This window comes from Buceros rhinoceros, unplaced genomic scaffold (assembly GCF_000710305.1).
Source record: "Buceros rhinoceros silvestris isolate BGI_N320 unplaced genomic scaffold, ASM71030v1 scaffold6172, whole genome shotgun sequence".
Lineage (NCBI taxonomy): Eukaryota > Metazoa > Chordata > Aves > Bucerotiformes > Bucerotidae > Buceros > Buceros rhinoceros.
In genome coordinates, this window is record NW_010400554.1 from 19428 (window position 1) to 40826 (window position 21399).

Here is a 21399-nt window from a genome sequence, read left to right on the forward strand (position 1 = left end):
GGAACAGTGGTGGCAACTTCCAGACAACTTTGAGATTCTGTGAAGGAAGAACTGAAGAACCCTTTTTATGAAGGATGGGAACAGCAGTAGTTATTTCTTCAAAAGTGCTAGTTTGCACTTTAATTCCACTCAGGGAGGAGTGGGGGATCTCTCGTGTGCTTTTGTGCGCAGTGCAGATAATCCAGGAGGATATTACACAGCGGAGAAATGATAGCACGTGTAAGGGTGAACGTAATGGCAGGAGTTCAGAGCCATTGTGTAAGTATCTCTGCTGTTGCAGATGCCCTTTTTTTGGTGAGTGGTTTCAACATTAAACTGTAGCACTAGTAATATCGCGATACTACAGATGACTTACTGTCAGTACCACAGCAGCAATCAATTTTGAGTTCCTTTTCATTGTTCTCTAGCTTTCAGTTACTTTTAAAAGAAATTTTCAAGAAAAAGGAAGTGAGATTTAATTCTAGTTGATTGTTCACAGTAAAAACAGTGACATGCTTTTTGTGCCCAGAAGAAAGTATCGTAACCGGAGACAGTTCAAAGTTAGAAGAAAGGCATCTTATGAAACACTTACAAATGTAATTCCAACCTTCAGTGACACTGTTGGAAAAATGAAAATATTTTCTGTCTTTAGTTAGTACATGCTTGTGCAAAAATGAGCAGAATGAGTTATTTCGTAATGATAATACAAGAATAAGAGTCTTTTTTATGCTTCAGTGTCTCTGGCTCAAAATCTTGGTGTTTTAAAGCAAGGCTGGCTCTGCTTCAAAATTTTGGTGTTTTAAAGCAAGGCTGAGCTTGTTCATATGAACAAGGCAGGTAAGTTTTTTGTCAGGTGTTTTGCTGTAATTAGATAACTGAGGAAAAGGGGCAAAACCAGCATTTGCTCCTCATTCTTTGGCTCTCTAGCTCTTTGTTGCCTTCGTGGCATTCACTTATGTAGCCGACGTCTTTCCAATGCTTTAATGCATTGAAAGTTGGACGATGGTTCTGAATGAGTCTATATCGAGTTCCTATTGCAATAATTTATTTTTCCTTCTGATTATTCTCCTTCTTAAATTCAGATTATGTTCGTATCAGCACTTGGTTTTTGAATCCTGTGTAAATTTTGCTGTCTGCCTGGGAGAGAGTTTTTAAGAAGAGGTCATAATAAGGAAACATAATGGGAAAATCAGTTTACTAACTGCCCTCTTCTTCACTGATTGGTACAAATTATTCCCAGCTTCTTGGAATGCAATTTGCATTTGAACATGCCCATAATAAATTGGTATAAAGAGGCCTAACAATTTCTGTTTAAGGGAGTTTTATTTACTCTAGTTGATGCGTAATCTCAGAGTTGTACACAGTGTTTCTGCAACTCCTTTCTGAGATGTTTGCTGAAATTTGTTGGGTTTTACATCTCCAGTAGATATATTGATCTAGAAACAATCAAACTTTGTCAACTCAAACAGTGAACTCAGCATGATTCTGAGTACTCCCTGTTTTCATTTTAACACTGTTTCAGGGTTGATCAGATTCAATTGTTTTGCGTCTGCACCTTTTTTCATTTTGTTCTCCTTGAGAAAAAGTCCCAGATAGAAAAGAAGGTGTTTGTTTCATTACAAATGTTACAGTATTGCATCCCTCAATTTTGGCGGGGTGGGGAGGAACGCTTCCAAGGGGTGAGATATTCATCCGGTATAGATGGCTCAGATTCCTACTGTGTCAGTTTTCTGGTGTTTGATAAGGCACACAAAGCAGTGGTGGGAGAAAGCCTATCACTTGTATCCATGGTAACTCGAAAGATACTTTGGAACTCGAAAGGATAAAATAAGCCAGAGTAATAGGTCTCATTATAAGGGCAAAATACATAAAAGGTTCAGGCATATGCTTTTAATTAGTTGCCAAAAATAGCTAGAATCAGAGACGATGCAATGAAACAATAATTCTTAGTGTTAGAAACGAGCAACATTTGGAATCTAAAGATATGCTCAACTGAAAGGCTTTTATCTCACCATCATATGGGTATTCGGTCCGTGAATACTAATAGATTTGCTATGGTTTCTTAATCATGCTTAGGACATGAGAGCACACACCGATAAAAGCGGGTGCGGGCAAGTCTCGTATGACTGGAAGTTTCAGAAGTTCCATAGCGATGTTAATTCTCAGGGCTGTGGAGCAGCTTCCTATGAACAGCATGTGCAAAGCAGTCTCTGGAAAAATAAACGTAATGAGCGCTTCTGGGTAGGGATAATAAAGAAAAAGATTGAAAATGCAGATTAGTTGGAGATCGAAGATCCGGTATTTTTCAGAATAAGTCTCTTTAATTCATTTTAAAATAAGATGGTAAGCAGTGGGGTAAGTGTGAAAATGTAATATGAAACCTGAATGGGGGGACTAGAATTGAATCCTGGGGCATGAAGATAGAACAATGTGTGAAGTACAAGGTATAGGCTATTTGAATAACCATTTTAATAGAAATATTTTAACACAGAGAATAATTTTAAAGTTTTCTATTTGAACAGCAGTGTTCGTAAGGAACCATCTTGTATTGCAGCGCAATTCTCCACATTATTTCCTCTGTTGCTATAGAAACTAATTCTAGTGCAGCTGTGATCGCTTATCAAAATTCTAATGTTTCAATACCCATTTCTTATTTTGAGTTATTTAAATAGCCTTGTCTTACTTTGAATCAAACGACACATTTCATCACTGCCGAATTGTTGACTGGTCAAAATGTTAATGCAAAGCAATAGCAAATGCTGGGGGTTTTTCTTTCTTTCTGCCATCTAAGCTATCATACTTATTGTTGAAGTTTGAATAACAAACAAATGAAGGCATTTTCACTTGATAAATTATAAAGGTCAATATTTGCTGTTTAACATCACCATTTGGTAATGGGTATTACTTCCTCAGTGTAATTTTAATTATATTTAATATTTCATAAACCTTAAATTGTTCCTGTTGCTGATACACGGCTATGGGGTGTGTGTGTATATATGTCTGTTTACATATATGTCTGTGTGTGTGTGTAAACTATTAGGCTGGTTTTAACCTAAAAGTCTGTACTTGGCACATTCGTTTAATCCAAGCAAACATTTCAGTGATCCTACGTTGTCTAAAACCAGCGAGCCACAAGGTGTGCTGCAGTAGAATATCACCAGTTAACAGAGTATTCCGAGTCTTTTTGCTCCTTCTATCATTTGTTTCTTTGGGGTTGGGGTTTTTTTGGAGGTGGTGGTGGTTTGGGGGTTTTTTGATGGGGTTTTTTATCAATAAGGGGTAGGTATGTGCGGGTAGGTCTGTGTATTTAATGCAGGATGCAGCAATGTCGCTGGCACAGGCAGAGGAGCTGTACTTGCCTGTGAATTGTTGAACTGCTTTATGGATATTTGAGATAGCTGTATTTCAGGTGATCCCCATCCTTGATTATTACAGTATTGAATTGAGTTTTTCAGTATGTATTGTGGGATCAGTGAATAACAGGTTGAAAAGGCCCAGTGGAGGTCAGTTAGTCTCATGTCATGGTCAAAAGAGAACTAACTTCAAAGTTAGACCAGGTGGCTCGGCCCTAGCCAGCAGAGCTTTGAAAACCTTCAAGGCTGTCGAGGACACAGCCCCTGCAGGTCACCTCTTCCAGCCCATAGGCACTCTAGTTTCAAGGTTTTCTCCTTATTTCAGTCAGAATTTCCTTCGTTGCACCATGCATCAGTTGTACATTGGTTTTATAGATAGCTTTATAAAGTAGTTTATTAGTAAAGTAGTTTAAACTCTTAATGCTGCTATTTGAAACAATTAGCATTCTGGTTATGGCCCATGTTAAACATCATTCTGCTGAGTATTTTTTCACTTGTAATGTGAAGATCTAAAAACTATGAGAAAGAGTGGGATGGAAACAGTCCTGGAGACGTATGTCGTGTAATTTCTGGTGCTGTTGCAAAGCTGCTGAAATGTTCCAATAGTACTTTTCAAGATAATCACTGACTTTCTAATGAGTGTACACTAATTTCATGTAGAGTGAAATAAATAATTTTCAATTTTGAAATTATCATACAAACACTTTGCAGCTGGAGCTGTCAGACTTTGATTACTAATTAACTGCTCTGCACCTCCTTCAACAACCAGCATCAAACAGTAATTTCAGATTAGGTGTGTAAATTTTTGCTGGTATAAGAAAGATCCAGGAAAAACAATTTTTGATGCATAATGCATGTTTTCACTTGGTTACAGCAGCTAGTAAGTTCAATATTGTAGGTATAACACCATGTTCATGAGAACACGATTTTCTCACGTTCATGAGAACGTGATTTGGAAGTTAAATGGGTTGAGAATAAGATGCCGCACTCTGATCCTTTATTGTTCAGCACTGTTGTTTCTTTGGGTGGAAGACCAATTCCTCTCCTGCTGCTGAGGGTGGAAGTAACCATTCCGGAGACCTCTGTATGCACTATGCCGCTTGGCTGCTGTTCTTTCACCCTCATAAGCTCTTGCATAGCTCTTCTGTGCTGTGGCTGAATGAAAATATCTTCACCAGCCAGACTTATACTCATCTAGTCCTGTCAAAATGCAGCAAATTACCTGTTTTGTGAATTATATGACAGCTATGGAAACAGCAACAACTACATCATACATTACATATGAGCCTAGTAAAGCAGTTCGTCTGTGACGGTGGGAGGTCTCAGTCAGAAGCGCTGCAAAGAAGTGCAAGAAATGTAGTTTTGAGTAATTGTGCTTCTTTATGCTTGGAGAAAGTTGTCTGGGTCCTTGCTGGAGTGAGCAGAACAGGCTGACACGCTCCCTGCTGCTTAATCCGTGTCTACTCTGGGAATTCGTAGCCCTCTCACTGGGTGTGTGAAGGAGAGATACCTTAATTTTGAACCATATCCGTCTGCTGGGATTTCAGCGTCTGCTTTGCCTTTCTTTTCCTGGACAGTTGGCCCCAAAAGTGAGTGGTACTACTGCTGTTATTCCGAAGCATACTCTCGCCAGGCACTAATAACTGTAAGGTTTTAGAGGAGTTCTTGAGCACGTATAGACAATTTTCTTCTGTTACCGACCTATTACGTACTCCTGCAGACTGAGATTGTCCCTGATTTTTCTGGGTTCTACCTGCTTTTTGTTTGGTTAAGTTGAGAGCTGTTTTAAAAGCAAAAAAATCGGAATTTTCTAGACTCCTTTTTAACAGGAATACCCTAATATGCTGCAGGAAATACAGTCCGTTTTACTAAAGCAAGTCACCGAGCCAGTGTGTCAAGGAGAGAGGGGAAAAAGTGCATGAATAGATAGGAGATATCGAGGTGCTTTGGAATCTCAGGATCTGAATAAATAATTTACCACCCTTTCCCTTCTAAAAAAGGAGAAATTGTAATAAATCTAAAATATAAATATAAAAATAAAAGCTTATTCTGGGAAGTGTTTTGCCTCCCCTGAATTGTAACTAGCTGCTTTCTCTAGGTTGTGCAGATTTTCACCTACGAATTTGGATATTCCCACTCGTCAGACATCACTGATTTCTCTTTTATCCCTTTGCTCTGTTGACATCACTTTTTTCTCAGATCTGAACCACTTTTTTGCATGTCATGTGTTGTTTTATTTTCCCCATTCCTTCACCTTTCTTCCTCACTTGTTTTTGCTTTGTTATTTTGGGTGTTTGTAATTTTTCATTCCTGTCTGCATCTTGCCTGTGCTTTACTTCTCTTTGCTCTTTTCCTCATTTTCTGTGCACATCTACTAAACTTCCCTTCCTTTATTTCTTTCCTTTGTCCACTTACCAACAACCTTCAACTTTTTTCTGAATCATTGCACCTACTTTCTCCTTTTTCTTTTTTTTTCTTATCTTTTCTTTTTTCTCCACCCTAATATTGTATTTTTTGTTTTCTTTTCCTTCTCTTCCACTACAGAGCTGATGATAATGGAAAATTCTGTGGGGGTATATCTCTTAAGACGCTAGTGGCTTGGAGGTTTCCATGTTGGTGGTGTACACAATTCAGGTGAATTTTAGATTAATAATAATTTACAAGGCTTGAAGTAAAAATAATAATAATAATAAAAAATAAAACCTGGAGGCTAGGGTACTAGTCTTGAAAGACTTGGTTTCAGTTCCACACTTCACTGGAAGCTTTCTGTGATCATGGGCATTTCTGAGCTAGAGTCACAGCAATTTTTGTTACCTCTTCTTTAAACCTGTACATCAGCTCTCCATCTGTAAAACAGCAAACGCATTAACATCCACTCTTATAGTAATTCTGTTATTCACCATAGTACACATTTCGCTTATATATGTTAACAGTTACAAAATACCCAAACTGGGCTCCTATAGACACCTCAAGCAGATGGGCGTAAAATTTAACTTATGCCCTGCTGAAGTGGTTCATGCAGAATCATTGTGGTGCTGCTCTGTGTTAGTGACTCAGTCCAACAGAGCATCCTTTGCAATCAAAATTGCCGTGAAAATAAGGCAAAGGAATCAAAGCAAGCTCTGTGTTCCTATTCTGGAAGCATTTCTTCATAGAAAATGTCTTTCCTGGCTCTTTTTTGCCAGTTAGGGTAGTAAGAAATAGAAAGCTGAAATACTGGGGAAGTTTACACAATTGTTTAAAAAGAATTAGGAATTATTCTTGCTTTCTAATCACGCTTTCTTTCCTCATTCAAGACCAAATAGAATGAAAGCAGAAACATTACAGAAATATTAGCTGTGTGTTACAGTACTTCAGTGGGAATTGATTTTAGACCTCGGTGGGATCTCTTTCACCTTTTCAGTACTTTATCCTGCTGCTCGACTCCTGTGCTTAAACTGGACTGGAATTTGAACTGGAATTTAAAGTGAGTGTTGCACTCAAATGAAGTGTAGCAATGACAGGAGAATATTTTCGAAGCCCACACCCAGCTGCTGGCATCCAGAGGTATGAGGAGATGTGAGTGTGTATGTACCAGTCAGAATTCTGAGGGGATTCTCAGGGGGCTGAGATGGTTTACGGTGGGTGGAGTTTTCCAAGCTTTTAGCTGTTAAGCTCTGAATTTCTGTTAAGCATCCTTAAATGCTGGTGAGATGGAACTTGGGTGATTTCACAGAGATGATAAAAGGCATTTCCTTGTCACCAAGACACTGTTAAGATTTCAAAGCTGGTTGTCAATCACTTGCAGCAAACAAGGACTTCTAGTGTGTTTTAAAAGGGGGTGGGGAGGAAGATCGTCTTAATTCCTTTAATTTACTGTTGTTGGGAAGTGGTATTTTTCTAACAATTTTGATAACATAGAAAAACCGAACAATGACCAGAGGTGCAAAGAAATACCGGTGCATTTATGAAGTTAGCCAACACAGTGATCTGAAAAGTAGTGTAAAGGAAAGCTGGCTACTTCTAAAAACAGTAGAAGTGAAACCAGGATCTCAATGGAACAGAAAAAAAAGTGTTTCTACGTAAGAAGTTGAATGAACGTACTTAGCGCAAATGCTTTACTTAAGGAAATAGAAGGGAAGGTAAAAAATTTTACAGTTTAGCATCTTAAAGATCACTCCTTCCAAAAAGCTTTAGAGCTTGATGTAGTCTCAGAAGAGTTTTTGAAGTATCTTTTTAAAGTTAAAAGAAAACCTGGAAAGCTTGATTTATTGCTAGTGGCATCAATAAGAGATTAAAATACTGAACCAGTAGGTTTAAGGAGTATTGAGATGTATTTTGGACAGTTGGAAAGTAAAAATACAGAACCAGGTAGCAACACTCCTTCCTATTCAAATTAATAGAGATACTGTATGAGGAATGTGAGAATGATACTTAAACTGAAAGAAAATGAATTCAAGAGATGCTTGATGATGTATAATTTCCATTGAAAGACAACCCAAATATTTGGGAAGCAAACAAAAGAATGTCTGTGACAGTTAATTCACTATTAATGCTTTAATAATATATTTGTACTTTAAATGTTCTAATTTGGGCTAATTTGGGAAAGAGGAAGCTTGGAATTTTTCGCCAGTGCATTGCTTTTCTGTATTGCTTTGTAAAACAGACCGCACATTCTTACAAATCAGAAATGCTCTAGTAAGTGCAGAAAAGAGCAAGTTTCTTTTGTCAGCAAACAAAACCAAGCTGCAGGCTCATGATTTGAACAGATATATATTAAAAAACCCCCCAAAATACTATGCAAGTATCAGTAAATACAGTTGGCTTTAGACCTTTCCAGAGAGAGAAAATTAAAAAAGAGAACCTATTCAGTTTATGAATGACCTGTGGAATTAGCCTTAGAAGGTGAGGAAAATGCCGTGCTAAGAGCTTCCTGTGACTTCAGATGTAACTGGCAGTAGTGCTGTTTTGTTTTCCACAGTCTGGGATTAAGCTCATAGTGTATGGAATTTTCTAAATATTAGGAGACAAAGGAGAAGTATTTTGGGGGGGAAGAAAACCCAAAACAACAAACGCAGACAGATGTGATGATTACTTTTCTTGTTTACTGGTGATTTGCTTAATGTAGAAGATAGTTCAGGTGTGAATAAAATCCTGAAATACAGGAAATGCAAAAAGAAAGCTGATAAAAGAGATTTTTTTCTATTGTCCATAATGACCCTGTATCAATCCTGTATTCTCCTTTTTTCATTAAGCAAGACTTGTGCCATAACTCTTTGGAAAAGAAATAGAATAATGCCAAGATCATTTGGTTTATGGTGAAATAATACACAGGTTTTTTTTCTCACAAAGATGCATGTAAGCTTTTCATTTTAAAGGACGGAGAACCCTGAGGTTTCATTCAATATTTAAAGTTTATATTTTATACTCCTCATAACGTGGGGTAATTCAGTCAACATAATATTTTTGGATGGTAGAAAAGTTCAAACATGAAAATTCCATTTGGACTGTCTGTGCCGCGTATCAGAAATCTCTAAGGGTATTTAATCATTCAGAATAAGAAAGGTTTCTTTAATTTTTAAACATGTGTTTCATTTTATGTTTTATTTAAATTGTCTTAACATTTACATAGAACTCCTTGAAGGCTTGAAAACTTAAAATTTACGTTAGATTAAAAAAAGAGAACTATGAAGCATGGTGTATGTTGAGCTGTATTGGAGGAAGAAAAGACACGTTTTGGGTGTGAAGATACTCTGATAATTACGAAAGATGACTTGCAAAAATTATTAATTTATCTAGTGGTTATTTGTTTTAAAGGGACTGGAAACCAGATTCTCAAAAGTTTTGTGGTAGTGCTGATTCCCACAATAGTCTGATTATTTAAAAAAGTATTATGTATGAGAAACTCCGAGTTGGCAAAGTGTGGTTAATTACTGCTTATGAGACGGAGGAATTTCAGCCACAAGGAATAGTTTCTTTTCCCGTATGTTCTTGGAATTATTCTGGAACTACGGGCTAAAGAAAGCCGGGTTTGTGCTCCTGCTGCTAACCTTTGGGAAAATTGAGATAGGAAAGTCTAAACCTTGTAAACATGGCAAGGAACATCACAAGCGTCAGGGTGAAGCGTTGTCCAACGTAGCATAGTCCAAATGGGACCAGGACGGAGCGGAGAAATGAGGAGTGCTGGAAGCAGAAAAGCGCAGATGGTCCAAAAATGCTCATACTGGCGTAGATTGCTGTGGTGGTTTTACTGGTGGTCCTTGAGGTGGATGGCAAGATAGGTATCATCTGCCCTTGGCTTTCAGTTGGTCCCCTGTACAGGGACTTAGGAAAAGAGATTAACTGTCATTGTTTAACAAACAGCACTGTAAAGAAGGTGTTAATTTGCTTCTGACTTAAATGTGCTAATGACAGTTTGCATCCTGTAGTTCCGGAGTGTCCAGCAAAATTCTAATCTGCTTGTGTTTGTCGGGTATTTCACTTGTAGGTCTGGTTTCTTCAGCTGTTGAGCAAGGACATTGCTCTTACCACTATAAGAGGTTCTCCCAGCTCACTAAAGAAGGATGAAATTTTAAATTAAAGGAGTTAACCCTTAGAAGAGAGAGTATTCAAACCTGCCTGTTGACAGCGATACCCTGTATTCTCCATTTAGAGCTTACTCAATATTTGTTACTAAACAACTTCATTTCACTCACGTTGTGAGTTACTTCACATACTTGTGGTGGACAAATGGATGTGGGATCTTTCTATTTGTCTTTGTTCTGGTGTTTTCTGGCTGGTAGGAACCTCAGGCTAAACCCGATTTGGTTTCCCTGTGATTGTTTCCTTCTTCCTGGTTTGGGCTCTATGTTGGCTTGTTTTTCACCCTGTCTAGTCCAAACTGGCACGGTAATTTAAGATGATTAATTTTATTGGGGAAATGGAAAACATCTATTTTCTGTCTGGTTTAGAGCAGAAAGTTTCTTGGGAAACTTGCACAGAAATGATGCAATCGTTAATTTTAGGTTTTCACTGTAACCATTTGCTTGTTAAGAGTATGGGGGGGTTTATTTTAAACTTTGATTCTTATACAAAATTTACTATATTTTTGTTAGTTGCCTCTTCTATGTAATTTTTTACGGAAATACCCAGTACCAGATATTCAGTGTTGCTGCATTCTCTCCTGCCTGTAATACCATTTGCCTTCAATACCATCGATCATTAGAATGTCTTCCATGTAATTCAAAATTGCAGCGTTTTCAGAGAACCATAATATTAAATCATTTTTATTGCATGATTTGCTATGGGGAGGGGGAAATTAAAAAGATGTTTTCACTTTAAAAATTCATTTGAAAACTTTGATGTCTTTTTATGTAGAGAGACCTTTTGTTCAAAACCACTTTGTGCCTGTTTACACAGAGGTGTCAGTAGTTTTTTAAACCTGGTTATTTGGTTTAAGCCCCAGTGTTTCAGCTTTTTCTGAGATTTTTGAATCACAGCTGGTTAATACGAATTTTCTTCACTTCTTCCCCGCCTACATTAAAAGCACCTTTTCTGTCACACAGCCTGTGCAGAGTTTTCCCATAGGGACATATAATGGAGTTCATCAAAGTGACAAAAGTGAGTCACACAGTCATTTATTTACTCATGTAAGACAATAATGGTGTTGATAGTTACCCGGACACGCTTTCATTTCGTTAGCTTATGGAAAAGCCGAGAGTTAAAAGTCTTTGCAGACTTGACTACAGGTGAAGAGACAGTCATAGCTGCATGGTGGTTACTGACTCATTTAATGCTGTTTGTTGCCTTTTAGCAATACTGAGCCAAAACGTTGTTCTCTAAATTCGCTAGAATGTTCAATTATATCAACCATGAAAAGGAAGCCATGTTTTCATGGCATAGAATCTCAGAGGGTATTTATTATTATTCCATTATGATTAAAAAACCAGTATAGATGCTCAAATGATGTCTTCACTTTCACAGTAAACACCCCAGTGCTTTCCCGTATCTCTCCCCATTTTGCAGATATAGCTTTCTCAATATCCCTGCATGGTGATTTCGGGGTTCCGTCTGTCCCACTTGTTTTGTATGAAAGGTTTGATGTGTATCTGCTAGACTGATGACTACATTTCGAGTCCCTGCCTGCTCTGTTTCCCTTTCCAGCCCTGTGGGTGGGACTGGAGTTTCAAGAGTGAGTGGTGCTGGGCTAAGAGCAGAAGACCTTTTGCTCAGAGTGATTTGGAATCACTCTGACTGTTAGGCTGGCTCGGAAGGGTTTATCAGAGCAGAGAGGATTCCTGACAGTGGTGTCATCTCGTGGCGTCCTTCAGTTGCCCAGCCTTGGGGATCTGCAGGGGCTCCTTTCTAGCCGGTGTGTCTGGGTTTGCGTCCCGTGGACAGTGTGCACCGAAACCATGGTAGTTTGGTTGTGCATCAAGTCCCAGATGCTATGAGAAGTTGCAGCGTGCCACAGTCAGATACAGCCCAGACTTCCAAAGCAAAGGAGAGCAGAAGGGAGCCGTTCGCTGACTGTTTACTTCCCAAGAGAGCCGCATGACTGTGTTTTCAGCCCTGTTCCCTGAAGGGTGACTCTTACACATGCTGTTTATGTGATACGTTGAACAACTAGAAATTACCTCTGAAGCAGCTAAAAGGTTGATGTACCTGGGGAGAGTTTAGGACACAGGCAGGGCAATCCTATATACAAATGATGATATACAAAATCTGATGATGAATCTAAATTTTGAAATACAAATTTGATGATGAATCTAAAACGTACCACCTGTGTCATGGGGGAAGGAAGATTAGTTTCTTTCTTAGACGAATCAGGAATCAAAGCTTGTACTGTTCTGATGTTAATACTTCCGTTAACCTCCTTGTTTGGTTGATTTTTCTGTGAGTGAAAGCGCTATGTCTGACACCAGGAAACAATGTTGCTTTGAAATTTTTGTTTGTGAGGAGCATCAAAATCTTCATTAAAACCACTACAGAAGATGTAGACAAAATGGGATACAGGTTTTTATCTATTCTTGCTCTTCCTTTCATTTCAGCTACTGCACGCCTTGCTGTCTTTTCCCAGTTCTAGGCAATTGTGTTATACTGCATAGTAAAATATGACATCAAAAATTGAAATGTAATTACTTTGAGTTAACTTTCTAAATCCCTATCCATGCAGCAGGTTTATTTTCTGAGGAGATGTATAGCCACATTTCTCCCTGTCAGCTAGCGTGAGGAGCAAAGGTGGTCAGCATGAAGTATTCATCCCAAACACAAGATTGTTTTTTTGATCCTTTTTCTGCTGTCTTTAGTGTCTTGATCTAGTGTCTGGACACCGGATATGTACCCTTTAGCTGTCCTTAACAAGTACTAAAGAATCTGAGAAGCTGCTTCACCTGTTAAATTCACCGGTGAGCAGAGTTCACTTGGGCGAGAAGGCTTGTGTTTGCCTTTATTAGTACATTATTTGCCTTCAGAGTTTAATTTAATATCTCCCTGGGTGAACAACTGCATGGGAGGAATCAGAAGTTTGCTATCATGGCTTTAGGGAGTGTGTTTTATTTCCTTAATTGGTCTAGATTCTACCTGCACAGAATCTGACTTAAGGTATCCAGAGGTTTTGCAAAGTAAGCATCCCTGAAATGCAAGCCTACAAGTTTTGTCATGTCGTATTTGTGCTGTATTTATTTATATATGGTTTACACGAGCCATTGTGACTGCACACTTGATACTTTGCTTTTAGCTAAATCTTTCATCTGCGAGATAATTTCCATTTTTTAACAAATTATTTTTCAGTAATCTTTATGTAATTTGAATTGTAATGTAAAAAAAGATAGTGATTTTTAAATTTTCTGCGCAGATATTTAGACTTACCGTTTTCCACAGAACTGTTTTAACAGTAAATAATCAGAAAGTAAGTAAAGAATTTTCACTTATTCTCAGCAAACTGCATTCAGAGGATGAGAAGAACACCTCCACTAGATGAACTGCAGCCGCCTCCGTACCAGGATGATAGTGGTTCTCCTCACCTTTCCTGTACGCCTTCTGAAGTCGGAGACAGTAAATGTGAATTTTCCCAGTGCAGCAACAGTCCACGATGTTCCTATAAGTGCCCAAGTGAGGGAAGCACGGGACACGAAATAGAAAGCTTTCATAACAAAGGGTATGAAGAGGATGTACCAAGTGATAGCACGGCTGTCCTTAGTCCAGAGGTAAGTGAAAACAGTTGAGTGTTCTGAAGCCTTTTGACAGCTTTTTTTTAAATCTAAAGATCAGTGCACAGTTCCATGAACACTAGTATTGCAGCTCATTTAAAAATAAATTCGTTTGTCAGAAAATACTACAATAGGATTTAGATTGTTCAGTTATCTTCGTGGCATCTTAACTTCCCAACAAGCTCCCGGTAAGAGTGAATTGTTTTTTAAACCAGTCATAAACATCATGCTAAAAGGACTAGTCAAAATTCTTTTTTTTCCACATAATTTTTAATTCAAGACAAAAAAAAAAATCCTGTTAATGTTTTTCAAACTGAACACCCCATAATGTAAAACATCTTTTATGAACAAAAAATTATTACAAAGAATTGTTTTAAATTGTTGATGATAGTATGGAGTTTTGGTCCACTTAATTTTCCCTTTTCCTCCTATAAACTGTAGTGATATCTCTTTATTTTTACTATGAAGAAATAATCCTTTCTGACATGTTTCCTTGAAATGTCTTTAACAGCCACTTACTGCACTGACATCAACGGGTAATTCTACATTAGTGATGTCATGTGCAGAAGAGGCTCTTTTTGGTGCAAATTTGTCTGTCGTCTCTACCTGATGTTTTGAAGTGCTTATTACGGCTCAGTCCTGATGTGCTGCAGCTGTTTCTGTCTTAGCAGACCTCTTGGTAAGTTGATGTTGTATACGTGGGCTGTTGGTGCAACATCTGGAAGGCCCAGCTGCAAGGAGGAGCCAGTAGCTACCTGTCTGCGTGTACCCAGTGACCAGCCAGGACCACAGTCTTCACGAACTTCATTGCTGGTGAAGACGTCGCGCGTACACATGGTCCTCGAACCGTAACAGATTGCAGCCAGCCTCATCCTAGTTCTTCCTGTTTGTGTCACACCAGTTGTAATGAAAACATACTCAGTAAGAACTGAGGATACTGCCACTTCTTTTATAGCCCCACAACTACTTGAAGAATGAAGCTTTCGGAGGAATGAATTCCCGTAGCTGTGTAGCCACTAGTTTAGTTTAAAATAAGAACATACTGGTTTTTTTAATCCAAAAGGCTTTATTGCGGCATCTTTTTATTTACATGATCACCGTTATCTTTGGTAATATGAAAATAGGCAGGAAATACCTTTTTTTTTTTTACATGGGATACCTTATTACATGACCAGTAGATTAATCTGTACTTGTGAAAATATTTTGTGTTTCAGAATCATTATGAAAGTCACTTTGTAACAGTATAGGGGATCGAGACATTGTTCAAAATTTGAAGTTGACACCAAACAAAATTAAGTTTAAATTACAATTTACTGAAGGTTCAGATCCACCTTACACAGTTCCAGTAAAATTACAGTAATGAAGCTATGATACTTTTTTGGCACGTTCATAGAACACTCGTGGACTGCAGCAAGAGCTGCATGTGCCAGTAGGTGCTGTGTCCTTTGCTGGATCTCACCCTGCTCTGAATCATCAGCCGGCTCTTGAAGCGCTGGAATACTTTAAGTTCAAAATATTTGTATATTCACACTGAAACAAGGTAGTTCTATCTCATAGCAAATGTATATACAATTTAATGTGTGGGGTGCAGAAGAAATCGTAAGAAGAATCGTGATTTAATATGAGCTCTGATTGGCCTCTGGCTTTTGGTGATGCTGGCCAGGTAAAGTTGTTTGATTTCTCCTTGGCTGCCAGTCAGCCATCTCCTCGGGCTTTCGGTGTTTAATTACCTCGTTTATGAAATGAACAGGAAGATCGTAGTCCCTTCATGTTGCTTAGAGAAAGCCATATGTTTCTGTGCTAGATGTAATAACAGAACACAATAAATAAATAAATAAGAGATTTTCTCCCCTCCTTCTTCTTCAGGATATGTCAGCTCGAGGATCATCTTCACAGCTTCCTAAACCTTTTGATCCTGAGCCAGTAGCTAAATACGGCACACTGGATGTGACTTTTGACTATGACTCACAGGAACAGAAGCTGTTGGTGACAGTGACAGCTGTCACAGACATTCCCACATACAGCAGGACAGGTGGAAGCTCGTGGCAAGTACACCTAGTTCTTCTCCCTATAAAGAAGCAGAGAGCAAAAACCAGCATCCAGCGGGGACCATGCCCTGTCTTCACAGAGACATTCAAATTTAATCACGTCGAGTCTGAGATGATTGGGAATTACGCAGTTCGCTTTAGACTCTACAGCGTACGTCGCATGAAAAAAGAGAGGATTGTGGGAGAAAAGATTTTTTACTTAACAAAATTGAATCTTCAAGGGAAGATGTCAGTGCCAGTGATACTGGAGCCGTCTTACAGTCTCTCTGTGAGTATTAAATGAGGCAGAATAAGAATGCAGTGATATACAGTGTCCTGAATTGTGTGTATTTATAGAGTCATCACATCCACTTGATTTTTTCAACAGTCATAGCACCGCATTAACACAACAATGATTTCCTTAGAGCTTCTGTAAGTGCATTCACTTTCCACTTGGAGAAGCTGCCCATATTTTTCCTTTTAATTGCTTAGAAATTTCCAGTCTATAAATAGGGATATAATGGTGAATATATGTATACATGCAAATATGTATATAGGTATTTAATACAATAATCTTTACTCATCTACCCACACAACATTTAAATTCTTTAAAAAAAAAAAAGGAAGAAGAAAACCCCAGCTATACTAGTGGGTGTCCTCCATCTGTTGCAATTAAATCTTGGTTGCAATAGGTATTTTCCTTTGAAGAAAGACAGACAGGAAAGAGGAGTTTTGAGAGCACAAAGCCATTTTTAATATCTTCAGATGGAACCTCGTAAATAATTGATTTCTGGTTCAGTCTGAAGTGAAAAGTAGTGTGACTGGTAGTTCAAACTGAAAAGGATTTTTGTTTGCTGAAAAGACCCCTTACATATCAGATGAAAATTTTTTTGTTCTCCAAAATAATTTAACTTTACTATTTTTAATAAAGTAAAGCAACAGTAATTAAGGGTGAACTTAGGTATCACTATCAAAAAAGGGAAAGGGATGATGATTTAGCAAGGGCATCCTTATTTGGACATTTTATGTATTTTGGGTGGGTTGTTTTTTGGTTTTTTTTTTTAATGATCACTAATGAAAGGAAAGAAAGGAGATTTTTTTCAGGTGAAACCATACAGTTAATTTGTTTTGCATTTTCGAAAAAAGTTTTGTCTGTTGAACGTGAGTATTAAAAAAGGCAATCAAAGTAAAATGCCATTGTATTGAATGAGTAAAAATATATTAATTAGAATTAGTAAAAGCTGAGACTGAGACTTGGATCCGGTGGAAGATAACTGACGATACAGCAGCTTTGTTATGATTGTTAGAGCAGTACAAATCAGTCTGTTCCAAGAATGAAGTGTTTCACCTACGTAGCGTCAACTTTCCTAAAGCAAGTTTGCTAGTTTCACAGCTAGGAAAAAGCACCACGTGGAACAGAACACTGAATGTTCTAAAGGTACTTGGTAAATTTGTGCGAGATTTCAATAGGTTCTTGTATAAAACTTAGCAAAGCCGGTGGAAGAGACCCATGAATGGGCCAGGCTTTTGCTTGGTTGGTACATCCCATATGCACGTTGGTTGTTAATCTGTATTATTTTCTTGAGCTTTCATGGCAGGAAGAGTGAAAACAAATACCAAAGATAAAACATTTATTTTCTGTAATGGCAAGAGATGCCAAGTCTGTATTTTTCTCCCTCATTTTTTGGGGGGAAGGAACAAGAATAAGGAATATTGGTAGGAAGTGAAAGGATCTTCCAGGTGGGGTTTAGTCAGATTTATCTTAGCCCTGCATGTTGCTAGAAAGAAACCTTCATTGTCTTGATAGCTTGAATGAGGATCCATGGTTTTTTGGAACTGTACAATTGAGCCTTTACACCCTTGGAAATCATTCACATCTGAGTTTATTGGTGTCTTTCTATTATGATTTATAGCCTATATCATATTTTTTCACTAATGAGATTTATTAGAGGATTGTTTTATTTGTGGTTTATTTTGTAAGAGCGTGTACAATTTATTGCGTTTTTAGCATGTATGACTGGAAGTGAGGGGCATCCTGGAGGACTTGAGTTCAAGCCCTTGTTATTGCAAACAGGGGTCATCCTGATGACAAATCTGTGAATTTTCCTCTGAAAACATCAGGTGGTTTCGTTTCCAACCTGAATTTCTTCATGGCCAATTTATTACCATTTGTTCTTATGCCTCCTTGAGCATAATTAATTCTTATCTTTCTCAAGTGTTTGCCTCTGGGTCTGTTTATACGCATTGGTTGTACTTCTCGGCTAGAATTTTGCTAGAATAAACCAACAACAATCTTTATGTCCAACTAGTCATAAATGCCCGGCAGGAGTTACTTAACAGGAGAAGGTAAGTGTTGTTTCAGTTTGGAGAGATCCAGCTGTTCAGGGATATTTGTAATTATTGAATCTGTTTTGAGGTACATTGTAAATTCCGATTTAAATTTGTCTTGTTCAAGTTGCAGAGTGTTTCGTTGCTGAGACGTGTTTCTAACTGACAGCTTTTTTACAAAGGTAGTTGTTCGATATGTGACAGTTGCCCTATTTTTTCCGCTGCTTCTCATTATATGGATTTTATATATTAAATACACCTTCTGTCACTGAAACTTCCTAATCCATTCAAGAATTTATGCTAATCTCTTCTGCAGAATCATATTTTATTTGCTCCTGTCTGTGCCTGGTATTATATTAATGTATTTTATTAGCTAATCATCTGCCTTCTGATTGATGGAGAATAGTTTGTATCCTGTGAAGTTTAGTATTTTTAAAGTTATACTGTAAAGCTATTCACAGGGAAATCTGGTGAAAGGCAGACCAGCAAGTTGGGTGTCGTTCAAACGTAGTGGCATGAGTCCTGCAACACTCTGGTTTTTGTTGTAGCATGGATGAGGATGTGTCATAGTGAGTGCATGACACCAGCATCCTCCTTAAATAGTTTTGAAAGCTACACATGGCCTCAGATTTATTCACAAATTATCTTTCTCACCCAAGATTTCAGCCTGTTCCTCACTTCCCTGCGTTGTGCATAATGTCTTGCCTTAGCAGCTATCACCCCAGTCCTAGTGCCGTTCAGGAATTCTGCTGGTCTCCCACGTAACAGGGAATGCCTCCTCAGCCCCCTTTATTTATCACGCAATTCCTTCCAGGTTCAGGGTATGTTTGAGAGAGGAGGAAGCAACAGCACCGGTATGGGCTAGCCAGAGCGTCACTGTTACCTGACCTGTGTCCCTTCCAGATTTGGTAAGAAACAGGCTGTCATCTTGAAGGTTAATAGCAGAGATGTACAGTGTGGGTTTGTCTGAGTGGTGATGGCTGAGGAAGACTTTTGTTGATGCTTTTAGAGAAATTTTCATTTTAGTATAGCAGTAGATAAATTTTTGTTCGTTTCTGTTAGAGTTCAGAATGTATTGCGATGTCGGTTTCTCTTCAGGAAATCCCTGTGGACCTGTTTTTAGTTACTCTTCGTTCTTCTTACCCAGAGAAATTTTCCTGACAGTGAACAACAGCCTCCGGTATGATGCGATTATAAAAACATATAAGCAGTTTATTGAGTGAAATCTGTTTGGAAAAGATCAAAAAACCAAACGTAATCCTCCACACCATCCCATAGGCTGCTTTTTGGTGTAGAATAACAACAAACAATCATGGTTTTTATTTTTTGATTGATTTTGTAAGTACAGTTCCAAAACATACCTCTTCCTTCTAAGCAAATCTAGTAATCGTTCATTATGTATTTTCAATAACAAAAGGTTTATGTGGAGACTTCAATGTATTTTTCTTTCTTTCTATAACATTCTCCATTTCTAACATACTGAACTCCTAAATAGGATCCCCATAACGAGGAATGGACATTGCAGGCAATCATACGTACTTAAAGGGTTACTTTGTATAGTTTTACTAAAAATATCCAGAGAGTCTGAGATTTATTTGAATTACACTTTTTTGGAGCAAAGGCGTTGATGCCTGCAGCGCATGAAAACACTTGTTCTGCTCTGAGGACAGTGGTTAATCACGTACGGTTTATGTGTTGTGCTTGAGGAGTTTGTTCAGTGTCATGCTTTATTGGGGCATATCTTCAGTATTCAAGCTGTCAGGGCAGCATTTCTTTCTTGGGAATTCTTGTCCATTATGGACTCAAGCTGTCAGATTTTGTGCAAAGTTTTATACTTTAGACCTATTGGTAACGTCAGTATTGTGTTCTTATGGCATGGTCTAGTCAGGATTGTATTTGGAAGGCTCAATTCTAAAATTCCTCTATATACTCTACCCGAATGAGACTTCAAAATGGCTAACGAAAAAATGACTAAGACTTGTCTAAGAAAAAAAGACACTCAAAAGATTTTTGTTCCTAGTATTTTATTTAACTAGAATTCTACCTAAAAGGATCAATTCCTGTGTGATGGTGCATAAATGCTTTCAGTTAGCTTGTAAAAATTATGTCCATCAAAGTAAGGGGCAATTATCTTTAAAGACTGAGCACATTCCTGTCTCGGGAATAGCTTGCTGAATTCATTGGAGTTAGTGTGTAAAACGAGGAAGATCAGAGTTAATCCTTTGACGCAAGAAGAAGGATGACTTGTGCGATTTCTTTGAAGAGAATTATTAGTTGATTGGAAGATGGTGATCATGTCACTGAGGCTGCAGGAGAGCTTGACAGTACTTGGCAAAGGAAGCAGTCTCCCTGTGTTTGGCTGCACCGTTTCATGGTAGTAATCAGCAAGCAGCAGCCGTTGTCTTCTCAGTGTCGTGGCTGCCTCCTGGCAGTTGAAAAGATAAATTCTAACTCGTGGCTCTCTCCACTCATTGCTTTGTCAGCATATGGCGGGGGGCAAGAAGCCCAAAGACAGCTCTGGCTACTGTGCTCTAAAGCCAATGGCGTGTCTGCTCTGTTCTGACTGGGTTTCAAGAACTCAGATGGAGTCTGAGCAGATGATGAGCACCTCCCACTAGATTATCACAGGTTGTCTGGGGTGACTGCAGCTATTCTGTTGTCTCAGGAGCAAAAGTGGTTGAGCAGTCTCCTCAGAAGGTCAGTCCATCAGTGACAAACCTATTGTATAGAACCCTATGTCTGGTTTGATCGTTGTCAGTGGAAACAGTCTGTTTGGAGGTTTGAGCACCTTCAGCAAAAGCAGGGGCACTGTTTTCCTCCCCTTTATTTACTTTAGGGAAATCCTCATCAGAGGGGTTGCACAAACATGAAGTTACGTGGTCTGAAAATTTATAACTTACATGTTTGTGGAACTTCTAATTAACACCTTCTCCTGGGCTTTGCAGTATAACCTAAGGATCTTTGTTAGTGTTCATCGTTTCAGACTTGATCTCCAGGTAATCTCTTCTTTGGTATGTTCAGACAGCCTGTATTTGGTATCAGAGAAGCATTTCTGTTCACGGGCTGCCTTTAGCAAGGGATCCTTTTAGTCTTAGCACATTTAGCCGCTTGTCAGGCTTGACCCTCATAAGGTCTGACCTTGAGCTGCATCTTTCACGGCTCCTGACTGTATGTTGGGCTTAATGGGCTGTCAGCTGGCCCCGGGAGAATCCAGTTTATCTCCACTCCTTCCTGTGTGTGTGATGGCTCTGAGAACTGAAGGAGATCCCTTCCGACTGCAAACACCTGGTGATCTTCTGATCATGAGATTAAACTTGACCTGAACAAATCGAAAGGGGCACCACCAGCACATCAGATCGGAGCTGGGTGATCTGTTAATCACAGACAGTTTAACTCACAAATGCATTATAAACTCACCTTTAACGGTACTGATTTGTTCACTGTGGAGAAGACTTGCATCAGTGACTGTACAATCAAATACTAGTCCACCGATTGACTTAAAATTATTGTTTGATCACTGAATCTTTTTTCCTATTTGGAAAG

The 21399-nt window shown here is 38.5% G+C and overlaps 1 protein-coding gene across 2 annotated transcripts in view; it reads left to right on the plus strand.

Moving 5' to 3' along the window:
• Positions 1–21399, plus strand: part of SYT14 (synaptotagmin XIV) — a 51737-nt gene that overhangs the window by 18594 nt on the left and 11744 nt on the right. For both annotated transcript variants that reach the window (XM_010131902.1, XM_010131903.1), the window contains exons 3-4: positions 13230–13498; positions 15368–15817. In XM_010131902.1, the coding sequence (XP_010130204.1) occupies positions 13230–13498; positions 15368–15817 (719 nt within the window). The remainder of the gene's footprint in view (positions 1–13229; positions 13499–15367; positions 15818–21399) is intronic.